This window comes from Carcharodon carcharias, chromosome 4, assembly GCF_017639515.1.
Source record: "Carcharodon carcharias isolate sCarCar2 chromosome 4, sCarCar2.pri, whole genome shotgun sequence".
NCBI lineage: Eukaryota > Metazoa > Chordata > Chondrichthyes > Lamniformes > Lamnidae > Carcharodon > Carcharodon carcharias.
This window is the reverse complement of record NC_054470.1, coordinates 23,214,384-23,240,926: the sequence shown is the minus strand read 5'-3', so window position 1 is coordinate 23,240,926 and position 26,543 is coordinate 23,214,384. Positions and strand designations below refer to the sequence as shown.

The 26,543-nt window shown below is 42.4% G+C and overlaps 1 protein-coding gene across 3 annotated transcripts in view; it reads right to left on the bottom strand.

Moving 5' to 3' along the window:
- pcsk5b (proprotein convertase subtilisin/kexin type 5b) overlaps positions 1–26,543 on the bottom strand; it is a 458,035-nt gene that overhangs the window by 388,596 nt on the left and 42,896 nt on the right. For all 3 annotated transcript variants that reach the window (XM_041185989.1, XM_041185987.1, XM_041185988.1), the window contains exons 3-5: positions 12,032–12,145; positions 8,759–8,902; positions 4,698–4,774 (exon numbers count right to left, since the gene is read on the bottom strand). In XM_041185989.1, the coding sequence (XP_041041923.1) occupies positions 4,698–4,774; positions 8,759–8,902; positions 12,032–12,145 (335 nt within the window). The remainder of the gene's footprint in view (positions 1–4,697; positions 4,775–8,758; positions 8,903–12,031; positions 12,146–26,543) is intronic.

Genomic DNA, 26,543 nt, shown 5'->3' with positions numbered 1-26,543 from the left:
TCGCCGAGCCAAAAATTCTCCCCAAAGTCCAGCAGAATAACTTCACCCTTCCCATCATGACTGACACTCGTGGGGCAACCAACCACCATGTTATTTCCATAACTCCATCCTGTAAGTTTTTGCATGGAGGGGTTCAGGGGTGTGGGCAGCGGTGGCACGAGCAGAAATTCTCTCAATTAGATGACAAAGAAACTGGGGCATGTACTTTAGGTTCAAGATGGATGTCAATCTGAATATTCAAATATGTCAGCAAAGGATATGTTCCTGACTGGCATTCTCACTGTCCGTGTATTTTTTTTTATTATGATGCTGTTCTAATGAAACCTTTCGCAGTTATTTGATCTAATTTTTAGCTTGTGCTGTCAAGACTGCTTTGGCTTGAATCCCCTGTAGATCAAGATGTTACCTTGGCAGAGTAACACAGCAAATGTGGTAATGAAAGAATAAAACACAGAAGCAGATACCCACACATGCTGGATGGGGAGCTGTAGGCCAATTTGTGAAAGAACAGAAACAAAGTATATTACAACTGATATCAAAAAGAAGATTTAATAGTCAATGAATTTCTCTTGCTGATAGAGATCTTGGCTGCTCTTTGATCAGCTTGCCCTGATTGCTCCAGATCAAGTACGACCATAGCCCATCACATCTGCCCTAAAGGCAGCTGGAAAATAGTGCTCTTAATACTTTTAACTAAAGGTGTTCTTTTTACTTTACTTCTTCTTGTTATTCAAAGCCCCTTCTATTTTGCTTACCAAGAAGGAAAAAATAATTACCCAACACCAGGCAGTTACGTCAGTGTGTCAGTGATGGGTAAGAACTTCTACTGGAAAATTGTCCTATTCAGGACAAAACAACTGTTAACAGAATACAATACCATGTATTCAGACGAGACATCATCAACTTGAAATGTTAATTCTGAGTTCTCCCTCCGCAGACACTGCTTGACTTGCTGAATATTTCCAGCATTCTGTTTTTAATCAAAGGTTGGTGAGGATACTCATAATTTGGTCTCCTTATAGGTCTCTCCCTGCAACCCCACCCCACCCCACAAAAACAACACCGATATGCTTTCAGTTTAAAAATTGTGATTCCATCTACCTGATTACTTTCTTCCAAATGCTGATTAACTTAATTACTAATGAGCTGTCTGGTCAATGTTACTTTCCAAATGATATGACTAACTAATTTCAGTCAGCACTATTGCTGACTGAGATTATCTTTCCTATTTGTGAATTATCTTTTCTATTTGTGGATTATAGTGAAGGACTACTTGATTTCAAATCCTTCTTCTAATTATGACTTTTTGGTATTGCATTCAAGTGCAACATAGTTCTTTGCACTGAGGAAATCACATCCACACTCGAAAGCTACTTTCCCTTTGACATATTTTAGCCCCAACTGAAGCTTACACGTGGACTTTCATACTGGACTGGGGCTTGAGACAAGAATGTGGAAAACCACGTAATTTCTTAGATAAAAACAAAAAACTGCGGATGCTGGAAATCCAAAACAAAAACAGAATTACCTGGAAAAACTCAGCAGGTCTGGCAGCATCGGCGGAGAAGAATAGAGTCTTCTAACATTCAATCAGTTCTGTCGAAGGGTCATGAGGACTCGAAACGTCAACTCTTTTCTTCTCCGCCGATGCTGCCAGAACTGCTGAGTTTTTCCAGGTAATTCTGTTTTTGCACGTAATTTCTTGCTTGTTACAACAGATGAGCCAGTCAACACTATACGCCAAGTACGACTCGACTACGCCAAGACGATAAGCAGGCCAGACTTACGGTTTTACTATTATTACTTTTCCAGTGTGCATACATTCTCTGTACCCTTGAGTTTGATTGGCGTGAGTGGAGCTTAGTGTGGTCAAACAAACAAAATTCTGCTACAAATTCCAACAAGTATGTTTTTCACTTCAGTTGCATGAGTCCCACCTTGATTTTTTTCTGAAGAGTGTCCAATTGGAGGCCTTTACGGACATTTTTAATTTGCCATTTTATTCCTTCCCCTTTCCAAAGCACAAATCTGTGGTGATTATCTCTTGATTTAAACAGGCAAAAATACCAAAGTGATATTTATACAACAAATACCATCAGATTTCTCATTTTCCGCTGATGTTTGTTTTTTCTTTCATAATTTGCAACTCCCAAAATTTTAAAAATTAGGGGTGGGGTGGGGGTGGGTTTACAAGTACAGTAAACAATACTCACAGAATTGAATCTTAAAGGGTTTTGATTAAATACTGTAATGGGAAGACATAAGAATTGGCATTCTGGGAAGGTAACACCTAAGGACTTTATGCATCCATACCTATTGTGCATACAGTATTTGACTGAAACTTACCAGATTTGGTTGGATCTGTTGGTACTGGTAACTACTTGATTCACAAGAAAGTACTGTATTACCAAAGTCCTTTGCTTCCTCTCATTCTAGAAGAGGATGTAGGGTGGTGGGTAGTCCCTTTCAAATCTATATTTTTTTTTTAAGTGTTGGGAGTGAGTAAAATATGAATAAACAGGCTTTTTGCTATTATAGATTTATTAGCAAAATTTTCAGAATTTAACGCAAGTAAATTATGATGGCTCCTCTTTTCCCAGTATATAAGGTATCCACTCAGTACTATCTTGTACATAACTTAAGTTAAATTAAAAGATCCTTAACTGAAGAAACAGGCCAGTGGTGGGAGACTTAGAGAATTGTCCAATACTAAACTGCCAGCTCACAGCCTCAACAGCTATACAGCTGCTAAAATACCCAGCAACTCTGCTGCTGCTCTAACAGGCTGAACACACCGAGCTTTGTGCAAGATGAGGGCAAGAATTTTTAAGAACTCTCACATCAGCACCGACATCACTACCAGTAATTTTTCATTTCCACAACAGTACATAGTAGTTTGTAACAGTACACTATCCAATTACTGGCCTCTACCCAAGATAAACAACTGTAAACAAAGTTGCAAGGTTATGGAAAAAAACATTATATTAGGCTAAGTACTCAAAGTTCAAATTCCTCTGCATTCATTCAGATAATGTTAACATGGGACAGAATTTTACAGTCCGCCAATGGCGGGTTTGCAGGCAGCGGAGCCAGTAAAATTCCCTGGGTGGCCTTCCCGCCCACTCCCTCAACCTGTCCATAATTTTACTGAGGTTGGGGTGGACAGAGGAGGCCTGGCCCACTCTTGCCCAAATTGAGGCCTTTAATAGACCAATTAATGGTCACTAAAGACCCACTTTCCACCTAGCCTCAACTCTGAGGCTGGCAGGAGGAGTTCAGGGGCAGGAAGGAAGCCCAGCAGGTCATCCTGCTGAGGCCTCAGGCAGGAAGCTTGGGTCGCCTACCTCAAAGGCCCCCTTTCAATATTGGGCACTCCCACACCCCCAAGGTCTGGCCCCTAGCCTCCATTGGTGCTCCCTTCCCCCAACCCCCAGGCGTCTCCATCAATACCCCCATCCCCCTCGGCCTCAACTTTCCTTGGAGCATTAATTGGCTGCAGGGTTGCTGCGATTGGTGGGTGGCAAGACAGGAAACTCCACCATCCAAATAATCCTGCCCATGGTTTGTTGTACAGGCTGTGTTGGACTTTTGAAGGATTCCAGGTTGTCATGTGCTTCAAGTTCAAAAGATTAAATTTTTTAAAAGTTTACTGCATAAAGATGCCAAAGTTATTTTTCACCACCCTCTCCATATCTCCCAGAATTAAAACTGGGTGTGTGAGAGCTATTTATTCCTACCTATAAAAATGTATTACAGGGATAATATTTAAAATTAGGCAAGCACTCCGAGTGCACAATTTTACTTCGGAAAATCAACAAAAGCTAAACTGCTTTTAACATCATCTGTCTTCTTGGAATTGAAATTTCAGGAACCCAGTATCAATTTATCAGCTTCCAACATATGTGTTGCTAAACCTTGTTTCCACAGGCCAGTAAGCCCCATGCTACCTGGGTCTACAAGTCTGCTGCCAGACTAGATTTATCTGCGTAAACACCAGGAGCTACTTTTCAGACATCAGGTTCCCTGAAATACAAACAGTGAAAATAAAAGGTCTCTTAAGAGAGAAACTGTTGGGATGTGGAACTGTTCTACAGTGAATCGTCACTTATTAGTTGCGAATGAACACTCAAGTTCAGCAGTGGAGACTTCATGACCCTTAACAGTTCTTGAACCTACATGAAGAAGCTACATGAAGTAAATAAAATTATTAAAGTGCAGCATTACCTGATCAGTGAAGCATTTGTGTCTATATTTATTTGCATAAGGGTAATGTTCCAACAACACACGAGGCAGGCAGACTCATTGGCCAGAAATGTGGGCATGTACTTTGTACGATTTTCCAACCAAATAAATTATTTCTGAACCTCCAATAGATGCATCTGGCAAGTGAGGCATGAACCTGGAAGCATGAAGTTGGAACATTACCCATTATAATTTATTTATGTATTCTTATTTGTGCAACTCTGTGAAGACTTCTAAATAGTTTAAACTTATTTGCTATGAGACCTCATGTTCAAAGTGTGACTGGTGTAGCGCATGTGATATTGAACAAATGAGCTCTAAGTTCCACTTTTTTTTTCAACATTTAGGGAGGAAAGCAATGCTAAATAGAGAGAGAAAGTTCAGCATCAAGCCAATTTTATCGCAAAATGTTAGTGGAAGACTGGTGCTGAAACAGAAATAGACATTTCCCTTACTTGTTCTCATTGCTGGCATCATAGCGAGGCATGGGATCCCAGTCATTTCCATTGACATCAAAGCTAGCCTTTTGATCCTACAGCAAGAGGGGAAAAAGAGAAAAATCATACAACCACATTAATAAATAAAGTCACTGTAAAATTCATGCATTCTTAAAAGGTTTTCCATGCATAAATGATTCAACTTAGCCATACAAGAGCTGATGGGAAATGTGTGTCAATATCACCCTCCCCCACCCCATGAGAAAATAACAAACTAGATTTTGGACTATGCACACCATTTCTTGGACAGAATTATATTCAAGATTACTGAAAATGCTAAAGCTAGTCCAACAGTTTCAGCCAACACTTCTTGGCAGTCAGCATCATTACAGATAGAAGAATGAAAAGCAGCAAATGCTGGAAACATGAAATAAGGGCAAAAAAATGTTGCGATAGCCAGGATTTACTCAGGAAAAAAGACAGATTATAATGTTTCAGGTATGCAACCTTCATCAGAACAGTCTTGATTAAGTTTATATGCCCAAAATGTCTTAACTTATCTTCTTCCTTTCTATGTACTGACTGGTCTGCTGCCTATTTCCAGCATATTTCCATTTAGTTCGCTGTCACAGAATTATATATTACTTTCGATCAGTGTGATGAGATACATGGTAGGACCCTGAAGGTATTGAGGGACCAAACTGAAGTGGGCCGGGAAATATTTTAGGGCTCTGTTGAGCCTGGGTGCATGCCAGACAACTGGAAAAAAGCTGACGCAATGCTAATTTTTAAAAAAGAGAAGGACAGCTAATCTGCTCAATTGTGAGCCAGATAATTTAACATCTGAAATAGGAAACATTTTAGTAAGACTCATTAATTAAAGATGGAATTAACGTGCATATAGATGAAAAAAAAGTTGAAGCTGCCAGCATAGGTTTCAACCAACATAAATCAATCTCAACAAGCTTCATGGAAATCTTCAAGGTAACAGACGTGGTCAAGATGAGAGGAAATGCAATGGTTTAGGGTATATTCAGTTTATAAAAGCCTTTGACAAGGTAACAATGGGGAGATTACGAGAGAAGATCAAAGGTTATGGAATTGGGGAGAGGGCAGCATGCTGGCTCAAAAAAATTAGTCAGGAGGGAGAAAATAGGAGATATAGTTCATTCTTTGAACAAAGGGAATTACGAAGGGTTAAGGCTAAAAGTGACAAATCAATTCAGTGTCAGGTAAGTGAAAGATGGTGCATTTTGGTAGAAATAATAATAGCAACGATCTCAACTGAAGAAGCTACAGTTTGGGGGAACAGGTTCACAAAACATTAGAGGAATCAGCTCAGGTGATAAGGCTGTGCTAAAACAACTAATAGAATTCTAGATTTAATTTCAAGTAAAGAATATATAAACAAGATGCAAGATGAGCCTGTTTACACAACATTAAAATCTCAGTTAAAGTATCGTTACGGTATTCACAGTACAGGCAGCATTTTGAAGCTTTAGAGAGCTTACAACACTGTTCCACTAGAATGTTGCCTGCAAGAGGAAATACATATATAGGGCAGGAATTTGCCCTTGGCAGGTGGGAGGGGGCAGCGGGGTGGTTGGGAAGCCAACCATCACCCGCGATCCGCTCCGCACTGCGATTTCACGTGGGCGGGCCAATTAAGGCCTGCCCTGCGTGGATTGCGAGCGGCACCGCTCAGCACTGCCCGTGCGGGCGATGGGAGGAGTGCGCGTGGGCCTAGTGCATAGCTCACGCATGTGCAAGAAAGAGCGCTTCAATCTCTCTGAGGCACGGTACTGCCTCAGGGAGACTGAAGCGCTGTGTCAAAAAAAAAAAATGAAAGGAATAAAAATTTAATAAAACATGTCCCCTTATGTGGCTGTTGATTTGATTTAGGAAACTTCATCCTGCTCGTGGATGGGGTTTCCTAAAAAAATGTAGAGGCCACTTGGCCTTTTCCCCTGCCCGCCAACTGTTAGGTTGGACAGGCAGTGTAAATTTGAATTTAATGACAATGTTAATGGCCTTAATAGGCCTTTTAATTATCGGTGGGCGTGCAGCCAACTCCAGCGCATGCCCACCGAATGAAATATCACAAGCCTGCGTGATAACGTCAGGGCTCACAGGCATCAATTTACGCTCAGGCGTGTCAGGTACGCCCCCGCACGCCAAGCATAATATTCTGCCCCTGAGGTCAGACTCGAATAAAGGTGCACCTTTTCTCCCCCCCACAAGAACAATACAGATTATGGGGCCATATAATAAAAAATTGCAATGAAATAATGGGACAGGGTAGATAAAATGTGACATTTCTAATAGTTGTGGGGTCAAGAACACTGGCCACAGATACAAGATTAAATATTAGTCATTTCCAAACGGTAGGAGGAACATTATGTAGAGAGTTGAGGGCCTGTGAAATTCACATCTAGAGTTAACGGTTGAGACAGATTAGATTCTATCGATAGTTAGATGAAGGAAGAGATATTGAAGGGGTATGGGTACAGGTTGAATAAATGAAATTAGAACTATCTGCTTGGGTAAATGCTGACGTGGAGTGCTTGGATGGAATGGCCTGTATTTGTGTGGTAATGTCTATATATTTCCATAAATTCAATATAAATGTAACAAGAATCACCAGCCTTTTCGAAATGGTTTGATAAAAGATGTGTTTTGGAACCTTAAGTGAGTTCTTTCATCAGAAAGCAAATTTTCAAGCCACTTGAAGGAATCTCAAGGTTAATCAGGTAAAGGTGTGATGCTTATTTAACCACGTTTTAATGTTGTTTAGTGATTTCATTGGCAACTGGCCTAAAGACAGAGGAAGACAGATTGACTGGGTAACAACAGAACATGGAAACAGAGATTCCAAAGCTACTCTAGCTCCAATTTGCCCATCATAGAATGACAAACTCCATCCCCATCTGTACAATTTCACTATTCTACAAGCAAGACTGGACCTTAGGCCAAAGAGAAATTTCAGCTGCTTTTTTAAAAAATTAGTTCTAGTTGACTTCACATTTTAATTAAGTGCCAGAAGGGAGCTTCATTGTCAGATGAGACATTAAACCAGGCAGATGTGATCCCAAGGTACTCTCTGCAGAGGTCTCCCCATGTCCTAACCCATAATCCTTCACCAAAAACAGACAGTCTGATCATTCATCTCATTGCTGTTTGTGGAACATAGCTATATGCAATTTCACTATCATGTTTGCTAACATCACACTGGCTGCATTTCAAGAACAATCCATTGGTTGCAAAACACTTAGGCATGATAAGATGTTGCAAAAATACAATCTTTTATTGGCTACAAGGACGCAAAACTTACTGGAGGCCAAAGGTGGTACTGGATATTGAAAGATTCAAATTAACATAAATCCAAAGAAATCCCTTTGCAACAAATTCACATATATATGAATAATGAAACGTGCAATTTCCCGTCTTTATTAATAGTGAATAATTCTATTACTGGATATGAGAGGGAGGGAGGGAGGGGAGAAAGAGCTTGAAATAGCAAATGTATTTTCACAAGAAAGAAAACAATGAGAAAAATAGTTCCAGCATTAGAGAGAGATTCTACATTTGAGCCTCAAAATGTCCTTGCTGATGTGGAATCTCTATGACTGGAAACTTATCCTGTCTTATTCGGGGGTGTGATTTGGTTTATGCATACTACTACATCAGGGACAATTCGCATTGTGCTAATTCTAGACTATTAAATATATTCAAAAACAATTCTAAAAAACACAAATCTAATGAAATTGCAAGTTTTAAAATTGCAAATGGATTACTGGGATAAGAAGAAATAATTACAATTGCCATGATTATCCTTTATTGCTCAACTAAATAGAACCTGGTTCCACAATCATCAGAAGCATGCACCCAAGTGTAATGGGTGTGTGAGCTCAAATTCCACTTGCACAAATAATATGGGTCCAAACTCTACAAGGGAGAAATGATTTAATTATTTTAGTTCCTTTAATGTCGTAACTCCAAATAATTATTGTTAGCACACTTTTAAAGGCAAGTGAGTGAGGTACTTGTTAGAAGGGTCAGTCAAAAAAAAAAACACATACATAATTCTGCTGCAAGTCAGGGTGGTTTCTCTCAATGCCATCATCCAGAATGGTTACCACTACATTTCGACCAGTGTAGCCTCTCCGCCAGGCACCTACTATGTTCATATCTGACTGACAGTGGTGAGTGTCATCATTGCAATGCTAATGGGTGGAGAAACAAAAAGTTACTGTCAAATACACAAACCAAACTTTGAATTCAGCAAAAGAACACTCTTAATGAGAAGAATAAAGTAAAGTCCACCATCTACAAGGCACAATTCAGGAGTGTGATGAAATACTCTCCGCTGCTTGGGTGAGTGCAGCTCCAGTTAGGAAAATCATCACCATCAAGGGCAAAGCAGCCCTCTTGATTGGCACCCCATGCATGACCTTGAATATTGGCTCTCTTCACCACTGACGCACAGTGGCAACAATGTGCATCATCTACAAGATGCACTGCAGCAACTTACCAAGGCTCCTCCGGCAGCAGCTTCCAAACCCGCAACCTCTACCAGCTCAAAGGACAAGGGCAGCAGATGCATGGGAACACCACCACTGCAAGTTCCCCTCCAAGCCACACACCATCCTGACTTGGAATTATATCGCCGTTCCTTCACTACCACAGGGTCAAAATTCCAGAACTCCCTTCCGAAAAGCACTGTGTGAGTACCTACGTCAAATGGACTGCACTGTTCAAGACAGCTCAGCATCACTTTCTCAAAGGCAATTAAGAATGGACAATAAATGATGGCCTAGCCAGCAATGCCCACATCCCATGGAATGATTTTTTTAAATTCTCAATAGCGATCAGTGTCAATTCCAGTCTGCACAATATGAACAGAAGGTGTCACTTTTATTTAATATTAGTTCCATTAGCAGTTAACTCGACTTCTGAATTGAACTAAATCCTGCTATATATGTATAGATGTCCTTTTTATACAGCATCTTACCCTTCTACCATCAGCAAGAATATATCATTTATTCAGGAAATGCTTCTAATTCAGAGATATTCTGCCTTTTTTGCAATTCGAAGAGATTGACACGCATCTACAACCAAACTCCATATCCTTTGCCACATATCCCGTAATGCCTATAGTTCAAAAAAATTAAAATGGAGATTGATAGATTCAACAATTGATTAGCATCAATTGCCATATGTGGAATGGAGTTCCAAACTTCTACCACCCCTTATATGAAGAATTGCTTTCTAATTTCACTTGTAAAAGGTTTGGCTCTAATTTTTAGGCTTATGGCCCTTAGTCCTAGACTCCCTAAACAGCAGAAAACGTTCCTCCCTGTCAGTTCCCCTTAACATTTTGTGAACATCAAACAATTCACCCTTAATCTTCTAAATTTAATGGAATACGAGTTTGTTTAATCTCTCCTTGTAATTTAATCTTTTGAATCCAGATGCCATTCTAGGAAATCTACACTGCACTCCCTCCTAAGCCAATATGCTCTTCCTAAGATATGGTGTCCAGGACTACACACAATGCGCCACACGTGGTCTCGGGCTTTGTATAGCTGAAGCATGATTTCTAGCCCCTTGTATTCAAGTCCTCTAGAGATAAAGTCCAGCATTCCATTGGCCTTTTTGATTATTTTCTGTACCTGTTCACAACATTTTAATGATCTATGTGCCTGACACCCAAGGAACCCCACTGTTTCTAGCTTTTCACCATTTAGTATGTTTTTTTTAATTCATTCATGGGACGTAGGTGTCACTGGCCAGACCAGCATTTATTGCCCATCCCCAATTGCCCTCGTGAAAGAGGTGGTGAGCTGCTTTCTTCAACTGCTACAGTCCACATGGTGTCGGTATTCACACAATGCCGTTAGGAAGGGAATTCCAGGACTTTGATCCAGCGACAGTGAAGGAACGCCAATATATTTCCAAGCCAGCATGGTGAATGGTTTGGAGGTGCACATCCAGGTGGTGCTGTTCCCACTTGTCTGCTGTCCTTGTCCTTCTAGGTGTTAGTGATCGTGGGTTTGGAAGGTGCTGCTTAAGGAGCCTTGGTAAGTTTCTACAGTGCATTTTATAGATGGTACACACTGCTGCCGCTGTGTGTCAGTGGTAGAAGGATTGAATGTTTGTGGATGGGTTGCCAATCAAGCAAACTGCTTTGTCCTGGATGATGTCAAGCTTCTTGAGTGTTGTTGGAGCTGCACTCATCCAGGCAAGTGGAGAGTATTCCATCACACTCCTGACTTGTGCCTTGTAGGTGGTGGACAGGCTTTGGGGGGTCAGGTGAGTTACTCGCCACAGGATTCCTGGCATCTGGCCTGTTCTTGTAGCCACAGCATTTATAGAGCTAGTCCAGTTCAGTTTCTGGTCAATGGTAACCCCCAGGATGTTGATAGTGAGGGATTCAGTGATGGTAATGCCATTGAATGTCAGGTGGCAATGGTTAGATTCTCTCTTGTTGGAGATGGTCATTGCCTGGCACTTCTGTGGCGCAAATGCTACTTGTCACTTGTCGGCCCAGGCCTGGATATTGTCCAGGTCTTGCTGCATTTGTCCATAGACTGCTTCAGTATATAAGGGGCCACAACAGGTGCTGAACATTGTGCAATCATCAGCGAACATCCTCACTTTTGACCTTATGATGGAAGGAAAGTCGTTGATAAAGCAGCTGAAGATGGCTGGGCCTTGGTTCCTGTCCTATCCTTTATAGATCCTAAATGGATGGCCTCACATTTTCCTACATTGAAATCCATTTAATGCTATTCTGCCCATTCACTTGATTTATTAATATCTCAAATAAGAAGTATAGTAAGTAATTTGGAGGACAAAAACAAGCTGCCAGGGGATATTGGTAAGGACATGAAAGTGACACATGGAAATTCAATATCAGTAAATGTGAGATGGTATATTCTGATAAAAACCAATTAGAATGGGGTAAACTTGGGGGATATTGAAGAGCAGAGGGATTTTGGGAGGTGGGGGGGATTAAGATTCACAATACATTAAAAATAGTACAGGGCCAAAAAATTAACTAATGGGATACTGGGTTTTATGGCAGAGGCAATAGAATAAACAAGTCAAGATGTGATGGTGAGTTTATATAAAAGCTTTTTTAAGACCATAGTTGGGGTAGTGTGTGCAATTTTGGGATCCAAACAAAAAATACAAACATTTGTGTTTATAACAAAGCCACTGAAACTGTGTTTTTGGAAGTCACTACAGAGCAGTGAAAAGGAGAAAGAATTGCGGAGGGGGTTAGCGGGTGTGAAGAATTAAATAAAACAAGATACAAATAGAATATTAATGCAATTTTTCACACTTACTATGTACCACATGCTTGACCATTTGGGATCATTGAAGTAAGGATACTGGGAAGCACCAGCTTTAAAATCTCTCTTTGTCCGTCTTTTTACCACCTGTTGCTGTATCCATTCCACCTGCCATCAAAACAAGTCAGTAGAAAGCAGAGATTAGTAATTCTGGCTGAAATGCACACTGTACGCTTTGCTATCAGCCAAAATTAAAGTTACAAGGTGTATCAGCTTTTGGTTACTGATAGCAGTTTCTTCTTTTTGAATCCGAAGTTCGTTGGTTCAAGATCTCCTGGACTTGAACACAATCTATTAATTAGCTACATTTGTTTCTTTTTTAAATCTGTAGCAACTATGTTGCTTCCATGCCTTTATATGGAGCACCATTCCTCCTCATTATGTTCATACTAATTCAGTGTTTATAGATGATTTGATAAGTAACTTACAACTGCAATCTATTATAGTACTAAGATCTGGAAACTTGCCTCCTTTAATAAAAGAAAATCAGCTATAATTGTTAAAGCTCAATTTCAGTTTATACTCAGGAAGCCACAAACCACAACTTCATAATATCAGTATAATAATGGGATAACTTCCAGCTTTCACATTATCCTAAGAGGTGCACTCTTTTTTTTGAATGAATGAACAGAGGACTCAAGAAAATTCAATCCTATCATCTCTTTGATACAAGAGAAGGGAAAACAAACAATATAGTCCATCCCATTTGGGGAACGACACGAACTAAAGAAAAATCATTGAAACGTGGAAGCTATTATAGAATAGATTTTGGAAGCATAAACCCCTGTTCTCGGTCCTGCACGATTTCCATTTCAAGTTAAATATACTTTTAAAAAAAACAACAGGCTACTTCACCAAAGGAGGCTCTTTAAAAGCCCATTAAAATATTTTTCTAAGGTAGATGTTAACCTCAAATCAATAACAAGTTCCAACCTCAGTCTCACCAACAGTGAGCCATAGGACCACAGATGAACTTGACAATTTACCACCACTTGGGTCTCCTGTCAGAAGATCCAAGAAAAATAAATCTTTGAAAATAAAGATTTACACACACATTAAAAACCTATATCATATGCCATTTCAGAGAACTATACAAAAAGCATTTTCCAGAAAAGGAATCTTGAGACAATTTATAGGAATCCTTGGTTGCTTCATAAACCATAAATTGCATCATGTTCCAGTGGGGATCTACAGTAGTAGAGTTATAAACATTAGGAATTTTCTACATCAGATGTACCACATATGTATTTTTACAACTCCAGCAAAAAAACGACATCCATAAACTGCCATCACAATAGGCACTTCCTTCAGTTTCACTGACTCTTCATATGACCTTCTAAAAGGTGAACGTATTACAGAAATTCAAGCATGAGATGGTCTTTATTGGTTTATGTTCCAATGAATACTAATGGACATAAAACATAAGAAATAGAAACAGGAGTAGACCATATGGCCCACTGAACCTGCCCTGCCTTTCAGTGCAATTTTGGCTGATCTTTGACCTCAACTCTACTTTCCCATCCATTCCCCATATCCGACAATTCCCTGAGGCCCCAAAAATCTATCTCAGTCTTGAATCTACTCAAAAATGGAACATCCACATCTCTCTAGCGTAGAGAATTCCAAGACTCATAACTCTGAAAGTAGTTTCTCCTCATTTCAGTTCTAAGTGATCAGCCATCTTTCCTGAGACTGCCCCTGTATTCTCGATTCCTCAGCCAGGGGAAGCAACCAGTCAGTGTCTACCTTATAAAGTCCCTCTGAATCTTGTATATTCTTCTAAACTCCAGAGCGTATAGGACCAATTTACTCAGCCTCTCGTCATTGGACAACCCTCACATCCCAGAGCCCTGTACAATTGTCACAATACTTCTTGAATCTTGTACTCCAATCCCCATGCAATAAAGACCTTCAGAATTAAATAAAAGAGCCAGGATATCAGACAGGATTATAATGGATTAATTACCTCTCATTATGTCCTCGGGCTGAAATTGCTTTTTTAAGAAAAGGACTAGGTGAAACATGACAATGTTTACTAAAGACAGATCACCTTGGTTGGGGAGTGCAGTTAATAGAAAATGAGAATTCAGCAAACAGATATCAAAGGTCTTTCACCATCCAAGACATCGCAAAGCACTTTACAACCAATAAAGTACTTTTAAAAAGCGTAATCGATGTTGTAATAGAAACAGAAGTGGCCCATTCAGCTTCTTGAACCTGTTGCACTATTCAATTAAATCATGGTTGATCTGCACCTTCACTTTATTTTCCCACCTTGGCTCCATAACCATTAATGCCCGTGCCTAAAAAAAGTCTATATATCTCAGTCTCAAGTTTTCAAAATAGCCTACCCTTAACAGATGACAATACCTGTGCACCAATAGCAGAAAGGAAGAGTTCCAGGTTTTCCTACCCTTCTCTATGTGAATAAGTGCTTTCCGAAAATACCGCAGTTCAGCCAAGATCTAATTTTAAGGTACAACCCACTTGTTCCAGAATCCCCCACCATTAGAAACTTTAGTTTCTCTCAATCTGCCCGATCATCTTTGATCATCTTCAATATCTCCATGAGATAATTTCTTACTCTTCTCCATTTTAGCAGGTACAAGGGCATAACGTAGAAAAAAACAACAGCCTATTTCCACATAGAAAGGTCCCACAGACAGCAATGAGGTACGATCATTTTTGGTGTTATTTGATTGAGAGATATACATTGGTCAAGAGGACAGATAGGGCCTCAGTTTAACATCTCATTTCAAAGATTGCATCCATTCAAGAATGGAGGGAGAGAAAATGTGGAACTGCAGGTCAGTTAGCCTGACATCAGTTGTTGAAAAAATGCTGGCATCTAGAAAATAATAGTATGATCAAAACGCGTCAACATGGTTTTATGAAAAGGAAATGGTGTTTGACAAATTTATTAGGAGTTTTCTGAAGAAGGAACAAGTAGGATAGATGAAGGGGGAAATCAGTAGATGTAGTATATTTGGATTTCCAAAAAGCATTCAATAAGCCATTGCTCAAGATAACGGCATATGGATAGAGAATGGGTTAATGGACAGGAAGCAGAGAATAGGGATAAACCAAGGTATTTTCAATCTGGCAAGCTGTAATTTGTGGAGTGACACAAGGATCGGTGCTAGGGCCACAGTTATTTACAATCTTTATTGATGATTTAGATGGAGAGGCTGAGAGTAATGTATTTAAGTTTGCTTATGATACAAAGCTAAATGGGTATGCAGTCAGTGAGGAGGACACAAAGAGGCTTCAATGGGATACAGACATTTTGAGTGGCCAACAACGTGGCAGATGTAGTATAATGCGGGGAAGTGTGAAATAATTCGCTTCATTAGAACAGAAAAGCAGAATAGTTTTTAAAATAGTTTTCAAATGCTGATGTTCAAAAAGAATTGGTTGTACACATACAAGCAACACAAAAAGTTATCATGCAGGTACAGCAAGTAATTAAGGCGGCAAATTTGGGTGCATTTGGGGTTCCACCAGGGTCACTCAGCTTCTGACCTCCATTACAGCCTTATTTCAAACATGGACAAAAAAGCTGAACACCAGAGGTGAGGAAAGAGTGACTACCTTTGACATCAAGGCCACATTTGACCGACTGTGGCATTAAGGAGCCCAAGCAAAACTGGAGTCAATGGGAATCAGGGGAAAAACTCTCCGCTGGTTAGAGTCATGCCTGGCACAAAGGAGTATGGTTGTGGTTGTTGGAGGACAATCATCTCAGTCCCAGGACATCATTGCTGGAGTTCCTTAGGGTAGTGTCCTAAGCAGGTTTGGCAGCCATTTCATCAATGACTTTCCTTCCATCATAAGGTTAGAAGTGGGAATGTTCACTGATGATTGCACATTGTTCAGCACCATTTGCGACTCCTCCGATACCGAAGCAGTCCATGTCCAAATGCAGCAAGACCTGGACAATATCCAGGCTTGGACTGACAAGTGGCAAGTAGCATACATGCCAAACAAGTGCCAGGCAATGACCATCTCCAACAAGAGAGAATATAACCATGGCCCCTTGACATTCAATTACATTGCCATCACTGAATGCCCCACTAACAACATTCTGGAGGTTGCCATTGACCAGAAACTGAACTGGACTAGCCATATAAATACTGTGGCTACAAGAGCAGGTCAGAGGCTAGGAATCTTGCACCGAGTAATTCACCTCCTGACGCCCCAAAGCCTGTCCACCATCTACATGCACAAGTCAAGAGTGTGATGGAATACTCTCCACTTGTCTGAATGACTGCAGCTCCCACAACACTCAAGAAGCTTGACACCATCCAGGATAAAGCAGCCCACTTGATTGGCACCCCTTCCACAAACATTCATTCCTGCCACCACAGACACACAGTGGCAGCAGTGTGCACCTCAAGATGCACTGCAGGAACTCACCAAGGCTCCTTAGGCAACCTCTTCCAAACCCATGACCACTACCATCTAGAAGGATAGGGTAGCAGACACATAGGAACACCATCACCTGGAAGTTCCCCTCCAAGCCACTCACCACCCTGACTTGGAAATATATCGCTTCTCCTTCACTGTCACTGGGCCAAAGTCCTGGAACTCCCTCCCTAACAGCACTGTAGGTATATCTACACCACATGATTGCAGCGGTTCAAGAAGGCAGCTTACCACCACCTTCTCAAGGGCAATTAGGGATGAGCAATAAATGCTGGCCTAGCCAGCAACACCCACATCCCTTAAACAAAAAAAAAGGTATGTTGCACATTATTGGAAGGGACTTGAGTGCAAGAATAACAGTCTTGCTACAATTATACAGAGCCCTGGTGAAACCAGACCCAGAGTAGTCAAGTGCAGTTTTGGTCTTCACATCCAAGGAAGGATATCCCTGCATTGGAGGCAATACAACAAAGATTGACTAGATTGGTTCCTGGGATGAGAGGCTGAGTAAATTGGGCATAAGTTCTCCTGAGTTGAGAAGAATGGGGTGATTCCATTGAAACATTCAAGATTCTGAAGGGGCTTGATAGGGTAGACACAAATGTTGTTTCCCCTGGTTGGGGAATCTACAACACGGGGGCATAGTCTCAGGAGAAGGAATCGATCATTCAGCACGGAGATTAGGAGAAAGGTCTTCACTCAAAGGGCTGTGGATCTTTGGAATTGTCCACCCCAGAAGGCTGCGGATGCTCCATTATTGAATATATTAAGCTTGAGATAGATTTTTGGTCTCTCAGGGAATCAAGCAATATGGGGATCGGGCAAGAAAGTGGAGTTGAGGCAGATGATGTGTCATTGTCATATTGAGTGGCAGAGAAGGCAGCTTAGGGGCTGTATGTCATGCTCCTATTTCTTATGTTCTTACCAGTATTGCACTGAAGTATCAGCCAAGTCTTGAGTGGAAATTGAATCCATGGCCTTCTGACTAGGCGGCAAGAACATCACCTAGTCCACTGTGTCTCAAGTCATGAAAACAAACTAATTTATTTCATGAGTTAGTAAATCTAATTACCTGGTGGCTGCTCTTTCCTAAAAGTTACCACTCTGAAAATCCCATTGATACTAATATTCTACCTCTCCTCCTGTTCTTTATTTAATTAATGTGCTTACCGACCTATATTGACTCCCAGTCAGGCAACATCCTGATTTTAAAATTCTCATCCTTGTTTAATATTCCTCCATGGTCTTGCCTTTCCTCTTCCAATCCTACAACCCTCCAATACATCTACACTCTTCTAATTCTTTTGATGCCTCTCGAGCATAGCCAATTTTAATTGCTGTACTGTTTTCATTGCGCTTTCAATTGTCTAGGCATTATATTCTGGAATACCCCGCCTACACAACTCTGCCTCTCAACCTCTCTTCCATTCCTTAAAATATACTCCTTTGAACAAGGTTTTCATCATCTGATTATCTGACCTAATATGTCTTTCTGTGGCTGTGTCATATTTTATTTTATAATGCTCCTGTGAAGTGCCTTGGGATGTTTTATTGTGTTAAAAATGCTATTTCAATAGTTGTTGCATTAGCTAAATTATGCTGAATAAAGTTCCACAACTGAGCCAAAATATTCACAACTTCAATGTCATGTTCAACCCTGAACAGAACCTCTGATCCCATATCCTCTCTATCATAAAAGACCACTAACTTGGTCCTAACATCCTCCATCACTCTTCAACCCATCTACTGCTGACTGTACATGCTTTTTTTCACCTCTAGACTTGGCAATTTAAATACAAAAGGAATATACTTGCAGATGCTGGAAATCTGAAATAAAGACAGAAAATGCAAGACAAATTCAGGGTAGGGAGCATCTGAGGAGAGCTTAAAATTTACCTCTCATCAGAGTCCATCACCTCCAGCATGATGATTCCAGCACAAAACACATCTTCCTTCCTCTTCCCCTCCCCTCCGCTTTTACCATTCTGAAGGAACAGTCCCTACAATGTTCTCATGAAGTTCAAAAAAAGCTCAAATAACAGTACTTCATTTTTCAATTGGGCACTTTACAACTTTCTGAACTCACTGAATTCAATAATTTCAGATCAGAAGCACCACTCCCGACTTTTTGGGTGGCAACTGTTGGTAATGATTCTGCTGTTGCCATATGTACTTCCCTTACACCCATCTTTTGTTTCTTCATTTCTTCTCATTACCAACCTCTTTGCCTTGCACCATAATTATCATTTTATCTCTGTTGCCTTCCACTCTAGCACAGGCTTCCATTTTTGTTCTCTCTCACTGCTCATGCCTTACCCTTCCTCTGCATTTACTTAAAACTTGTTACACCTCTAATTTTTGCCAGTTTTGATGAAAGATCCAAAACGCTAAAAATCTTCACCGGTTCTGCCTGACCTGCTGAGCATTTACAACATTTTCCATTGACTATTCTAATGTCACCCTGGACAGCCTTTACCACCTTCCCCACCGTGCAACTCCCTCCCTCCATTCCCTAACCCCCCCACCAAAGATATCTAGTTCCTCAAACCCTGACCTCTTCGAACCTCGGCCCAACACTGACAGCCAGTTTTCAGCTGTCAGGCTGAACATTCCGGACCTCTTCCCTAAATTTCTATGCCTTTTCATCTTTGATCATCCTTCATTCTGCCATCCTAATGGGCCAGGTTTTGCTTTGAATGCCTAACAAACTTACACTTACCCCGAGGATTTTTATGGGCTTCTGCCCAGCAATTTCCAGTCAGCCAACCATTGAAAAGCACAGCACTCTCTACAAGATATCTGGGACCTGTGTGAACAGGTGAGCAACAGTATCTCTATAACTAATCAGATGAAAGAATCATTAATGAACAGCACTGAGTTTGGGCCAGGAAGTGTAAGCTGTAATTTTGAACTCAATATGAAAACAGATACAAGAAGTGAAATTTAAAGAAAAAACAAGTGGAAAATATCAAAGAAAGAAAATACTTAAAAATACACATTTTAAAATGTCTAGTAGGATCGCAGCTCCACACCAGTAAAAGTTCATTTTTTGTGCTAGAGTGGTTGTTTAGCTGTGATTAGACCTACTATGCTGATAAATGGATACTTATACTGGAATAGACAAGTTCAACATTTTTGGCAAGCTTAGGTCCTATTTATGAGGTACTTACAACTTTCATATATTTGAACAGTGAGACAGAAGGCAAGATGCCATTTTTGGGAAGATTGTGGAGGGACAGGGCATCAAGACAGTGATTCAGTGCTTAATCACACACGTGTGGCCTCTGGATGCTACTGTCTGATTCATATATTAAAAGTAACTGCACATCAATGTTATTTTTAAACAGCAAAAGCTAGTCCACTATCTCCTTCTAAGGCTTGGCATCCATTTATCCATTTTTATCTGTTTACACCTCTGGAGCACCTTGGGCATTTTCCTACAATACAAGGCACTATATAAATGTAAGTTGCCATTGCCACCTGGCTGAGAACAGTATCAGTAGGGCAGCTCTGAGCTCGTACAAAATTGGACGAGAGTAGTGATAGGTACCAATTAAAACTGGGTAGTAGTGAGGGTGGACAGTGCTGCTTTTGTTTGTGTACAGACATGCTACTGTAGGATAGAGCAAACAGAGTTGCTGCCACGTCCACTCTAAATATTTGCTATCGTTTCAAGTTACAAAACAGATCAGTTAGTGTGCAACAGTTTGAGACCTTGGCAGCAAACTTAATCCAAACGTTTCCTCTTTTGAGCAGGTGGGATTTTCCAAAAACAACGACCAAAAAAAAAAAAATCTGCTCTTAAATGGAATTACTCCAAACAAGAATTCAATTTTCATGCCTTCCAGCATTTCACCCAAGTGGCCATTATTCATGTACGAACCTTGGCAGTTAGCGTTGCCAGATTATTCAGCCATCGAGAAAGGACCTAGCATCACAGCCAAGGAATACTGTCCTCAAACATTCCCCCCCCATCCCCCTTCCCCTCCAAAAAAAAGTGTATCTCGGGCAGAGATGTTCCATTGCTCCTTCTGCCAAATCTGTGCCCGATTCTGGCAGTGATGCTATGAATGGGCCTCGAGGAAGTGCACGATAGGGGCCAGAGAAGGTTCTTGGCAACTTCATCCTGTGGCTGATGCTTGGTTTCTGGTCAATGCTTTACCACAAATAAGCAGTTGAGGTTCAGGAGCTTAGTAGTTTGTTTTGAGAGGGGGATGTAGAAGGGGAGAAACCACACGAACAACCATTATAATCTTGTCATGTGTTGATGCTCCAGAATATTGGAGTATTTCCAACAGAAGATCATGATGGGTCTACATAAGTGTTAGGTAATGATATTGCAATCCCTGTAGCTGAATATAGCTTTACAACAAAAGTTGTAAATATTAGCTGTAGATCTGAGGTTGCATTTTTGTCTGATGATGGAAGTGGGAATGGGGTCGGAGAGAGCATAAACGTAGAATTTTTGGCAGCAATTTAAAATTTGCAGTGCCTTCCAGAATCCAAGTTACTTTTGTGTGGCCTTTTGGCAGGCCATAAGGTCTAGGTTCGTGGCCCTGCACACTTTTTCTGGGGTCAGGGTTGCCATTGTGAGCCCTATAGCATATATGAATTTCCTCCCCCCTGCTATTTTCATGTGCTGATGCAGGTTTTGGAAGCTCAAAAAACCCACCTAGTTGGAATTTGTGACCACTGGGGTAAGCTGCTGAGGAGTCAGCAGCCTTCTAACATGTAAGTGTTAAATGTTAGATGTGGCATTGTAGATGTGTTTTAACTGCAATGATTCATCATAGAGCTCTGCCCTGAAACGGTAAGTTAACCATTATATTGGCCAGCATTGGTTAAGTGTTGGATCTCATGTTTTGGACTGTGATTTAAATGTCAGGAGATGTTTAACTTTGGAAAAAAAATTCCCTGCTGTTGAAAGTTTGAAAAACCACTGTTCTAATACATTGATTTCCAGGCAATCTGCTTTTAAATCAAAATGAAGCATCATCTGGTGTTTTGGTTTCATTGTCTGGGAGCTGCAATGGCTTGTCCAGGTGGCTTTAGTATCAATGCTTGGCTGAACCCAATCTGGAAAGAAGGCTAGTGATGGAAGGACCCCCCCCCCCTTATTTGCCACCCAAGACCCAAGCAGATTGATCTGCTGAGCTTTTTTTTTCCCCCCTACTCACTCCATCCCAACTCCTCCCCCACCCTGAAAAATTGCAGCTGGGTGGGAGACAGGATAATTAAGGGCCACTTGAGGGCCTCAACTGGGGCAAGGACAGACAGGCCACCCTTTGTCCCGTCCATCCTTTGTAAAATTGCTGACAGGTTGGGGGCAAGTGGGAAGGCAACATGAAGGGAAACCTGGGGAGTTTGATTGGCCCCTCCCCACCAGCAAATCTGCCAGCGGGGCGCCTAAAATTTTGCCCAAATATATGGTGGGAACGAGGTTCGGATGCGAGCTTGGGTTTCAGGAACAGGCTCAACTCACATTTCCTTGGCCCTAGACAAAAATCCAGGCCCAGAGTTTTGATAATCTAGTTCTTGGAATTAGACCGAGCTGAGACTGCATGACTGCAAGTATGTATTTGCTTGTTTACAGTTGTACTTTCCTTACCATACAGTTCAATAAACAGCACAGTCTACCCTGTCAATGTTTCTGTTAAAGTATATCAAAAATATTAAGGCAAAATGTTTTAAGATCTTTCCTTCTTGACAGTGTGTTTACAAATTCTAAATTTTGACTTTGAGGTAAAGACATTAGGCATTAATCAATTACATAAAAATGACTTCCTGCCACATGTTGGATTTGTAGCAGGAGCTCTTAAGTTTATGTTGGACTTCCACATTGGACCATGCATATTAGCTGAGTCTTATGTTCTTGGCAAGAACCAGGTTATGAAGTAAAAGTGCAGTTCTCAATCAGTATACAGAAACTAAAGTACACCAAACTCCACTGTTCCTAATGGGTAGCCTCCTGTTCAATTACCTCCCCACCTTTCCTATCCAATTTTTGGTTAATCAATATTCCACGTGTTTATTTTTGTTCCGTATTCTTGATGGAAGTTTTGACCTTAACTAGTTATACTCTGCTTTAAATACACCGTCAGTCGATTGCTCTTAGTTTATTTCCTTCTTTCCACATTCAAAGTGCATAGGATCTTCTTCTGAGATCAGGAAACTACTGTTGAGAATTGCAGATGTGAACCCGCACCCTCTTGCTAGATACAACATAATGGCCAGTAGGTTACAACAGTGAATGCACTGGAGCAGTACTTCATAGGCTGTGAAGTACTTTAATATGTCTAAAGTGACAAAAGGTGCTACACAAATGCAAGTTCTATTTCTCGTCATTGTTATTGATAGAAATGTTTCAGATCAATATTGGTAGAACGAGATTGACTGATTTAACACAAGTTAAAAGCTGAGACCTTTGGGGATTTGCATACCTCAAATAATTTATCCTGTAAGGAACTAAATCAGAGAAACCACAAATGTCCCAAATTCATGACCAGGCTCTGGGTGCCTTCAAAAGAAGGGAGTGGAAACCATGCTGTTGTATTTATTGGCTACTTACATAGAAGTACTTCAGCAGGACTCTATTAGAACCATCTTACCTCAGGTTACATGTGATCTGATATCACTGATGATGCATTCTAGCTATTAGCATAATAGCTATTAAACCTTTATACTATACGTCCCTCCAGGTCTTTAGTTCTGCCTATGAACTATTTATATTATTATCCTATGCCTATTGCCAAAGTAATTGTCAGGTCCTTCAAGTCAAAGGGAAAGATGCTGTGGAGGATTAACTAGTTTGACTGGCCACGTCCTTGTTTCTTTCAGAAGAGGGACAGGATCATAGCGCAGAATTTTGCCCTCATCGGGCGGGCTCAGTGGGGGCGAGTGGGATAGGCTGCAAAACAGACCACCGCCTGCGATCGGGCCACAACTGCAATTTCACACTGGCGGGCCTTGAACACCGGCTGCAGAACGTTTGAGAGGGGACAGGCATGAGCCTGTCAGCCGCCCGGTCCAATGTGGGTCTGGCGGCCAGTTCAAAAACAGCACAGGCAGCTCCAGGGAGGCTGCCCCTGTCAGGAGTTGCTGCAACGACATGGCTGCAAATGAAGATGTAGATGCCAGGCAGAAGGTGTGGTTGGCTGGTCACTCGGCACCCCCCTGTTTTTCAGGTGAGTGCCTCGCTGCCCTGGTGGAGGAGGTGGTTGCCAGAAGGGACACACCCTTCTGTCACACCCACTCTTTGAACCAGGCACCAGCGTAGATACCAGCACTTCGATGGGCATTAGATCGGCGGCTAGTACCTCGGTGCACGTTGGTGAGGACACTTCACACTCGCTTCAGGTGCAGGCGGAGGGAGAGTGCGCCCAGGGCACCGGCAGTCGGAGGACTGCTGGAGAACAGGGCGATGGCTGATTATGAGCCTCTGGAGTCATTCATTAGGCAGCAGATTCTGGATGTCCAGCAGAATGGGCAGAAGGATCTGGTGGAGATCCAAGAGGGTATGCGTGCCATGGTGTTTGTTGTGGAGGAGTCCCTGTGGAGCATGAGCATTGCGATGACCATCATGGCCAAGTGCAATGCCTCCTCCATAGAGAGAGTGGTGACTCTTATGGAGAGGCAGCTCCAGGAACAGAATCAGAGATTCCTGGGGTCGTGCTCAAACCTGCAAGTCCTAACACAGGCACTGACCTCAGGTGGTCAGTGTCCGTGTGTGAGATGGATGAGGCACCCGGTATCCCAGCTAGGTGCCCATCCATCAGTGGCGAGCAGGGAGGTCCACAGTGACCTCACGTTGGTGCACAAGCTGCCTGTCATCTCTACAGGCTCCTCTCAGGGTGCTCCAGATGACTCCTCCGCTCCTCTGCCAGTAACCATGGCATCTGATGAGAATGCAGCGACTGGGGAGATGCCAGCTGCGTTACTGGCCCCAGGCGGGGCCAGCACAGGCTTAACTGGCCAGAGGACGGCTGCCAAGGTCATCAAGGCCAACAAGACAGCAGAGTCAACAGGCTGTCTCCAAAGCCGGTGCCAGCGAAGGGGGAGCACCTAGAGTAGCATCTTAAGCACAAAAGGGACTGGTCACGGGGGATCATTTGTTCTCCTGTTTTTCTTTCTTATTTTTTAAACAGGTGTGACCATCAACACCAGATATTATCCTGTTCATAATCTGAGTGCCAAAATTATATTACATTTGTTTTTGTGTTATTGGTCAGAGTATGCTTCATTTGTTTTGTAGGTGCAGGGTTCCCAGCATGCAATGCTGGATGTGGGTGGGCCAAAACTTTATTGCACAGGCACTGAGCGTATCTTGGAGGCAAAGAAAAGGGTGCATTCTGCGATCAAGGATGGTGGCAGCAGCCCTTATTTGGCAGCCTCGCTGAAAGAGCATTGGATCAAGGTGTCCCTGCCTCTCTGGAGGTTACCGAAGTCTGGCTCCACGCCCTCAGCATTCTCCTCACTGTGCTTCTCTTCTGACTCAACTGGATTCATCATCTGTGGGTGTAGAGCTGCATCAAGATCCTCTTCCTCCAGTGTGTCCCCCTTGCCAGTGCCAGATTGTGGAGATACCAGCGTGCATCAAAGACACTGGCTCTGGGGAGTATTGTAGTGCTCCCCCTGAATGGTCCAGGCATTGGAAGCACATCTTGAGAAGTCCTATGGTCCTGTCTACCACCGCTCTTGTGGAGGCATGGCTCCTGTTGTACCGCTGCTCTGCCTCTGCTCTTGGGTGGCGGAGACGTACCATAAGCCACCTTTATAGCCCTTGCCACCCAGCAGCCATCCATCCAGTCAGGCTGGAGCACTGAAGAGACTCAGCACCTGGGAGTGTCTCAGGATGCAAGTGTCATGGGAGCTGCCTGGGTACCTTGCACAGACTGGCAGAATCTGCATCCTGTGATCACACACCATCTGCAAGTTCATGGAGTGGAATCCCTTCCTGTTGACGAAGGCACCTGGCTGACCCACTGGCACCTTGATGGCCACATGTGAGCAGTCGATGGTTCCCTGGACATGGGGGAACCCACCAATCGCTGCAAAGTCTCTGGCTCGCTCAGCCTGGGCTGGCCTCGCCCAACGGAAATGAAGGAAAATCAATACCCGCCTGAACAGAGCTTCTGTCACCAGCTTGATACAACTGTGGACAGCTGATTGGGAGACTCCACACAGATCCCCCACTGAGCCCTGGAAAGAGCCGGAGGCATAGAAATTGAGGGCCACTGTGACCTTCAGAGCCATAAACATGGGGTGTCCACTTATACAGTCAGAGCTGATCTCAGGCCCAATCATCTGGCAAAAGGAGGTCATGGTCTCCCTTGAGAGGCAGAGCCTCCTTTGGCATTGCACCTCAAGCATATCGAGGTAACTTCATCGCTGCCTGTAAGCCCTGACAGCAGGATAGTGGCGTCTTCTGTGGCCTCATCCGCCTTGGACCACCTGCTGGTCCTGCACCTCTCCTCCCACAGGTCCCTCTCCTGGAAGCTGCATTGGGACACCTGGCCTTCTCTCCCTTCTGCCCCTCTCTTCCTCCTCAGAGGAGGTGCCTCCAGCAGAGGCCACAATCCCCTTACCTGGGTAAGGGAAGGCTGTCTGATACCTGGAAGGGTCTACACCAAATCCTCAGGGGGCCCTGGAGACACCAATGGGTCCTGAAATGAAGCGTGGAAATGCTAAGAATGAAACCCCGAACAGAGACTAAGGTGCCAAGGACTGAGAAGCAATCAGCAGCAAACTATCTCCTCGCTTCTCACACTGGCAATGCTACTGACCTTTTCTATCGCGCCCATGGATGAGGTCTTTGAAAATCTTGGGCTGCCCACCTGCCCGTTTTGCCCTTGCGACAAGCAAAAAAATCGCAAAGGAAATGATAAATTGGCATCAATTGGATTGTTATGGGCCTTAGCTGGCCTCTTAATTAATGGAGGTTGCAGCTCCGACTCGCGCACACGCCCGCCAACTGAAATATCACACGACTGCATGATGACATTGGGACGCTCACCCGGTGTCATCGCACATCATTTTACACTTGTTCAGGTCAGGCGCGTACGCGCCCAATGAGCAGAAAACT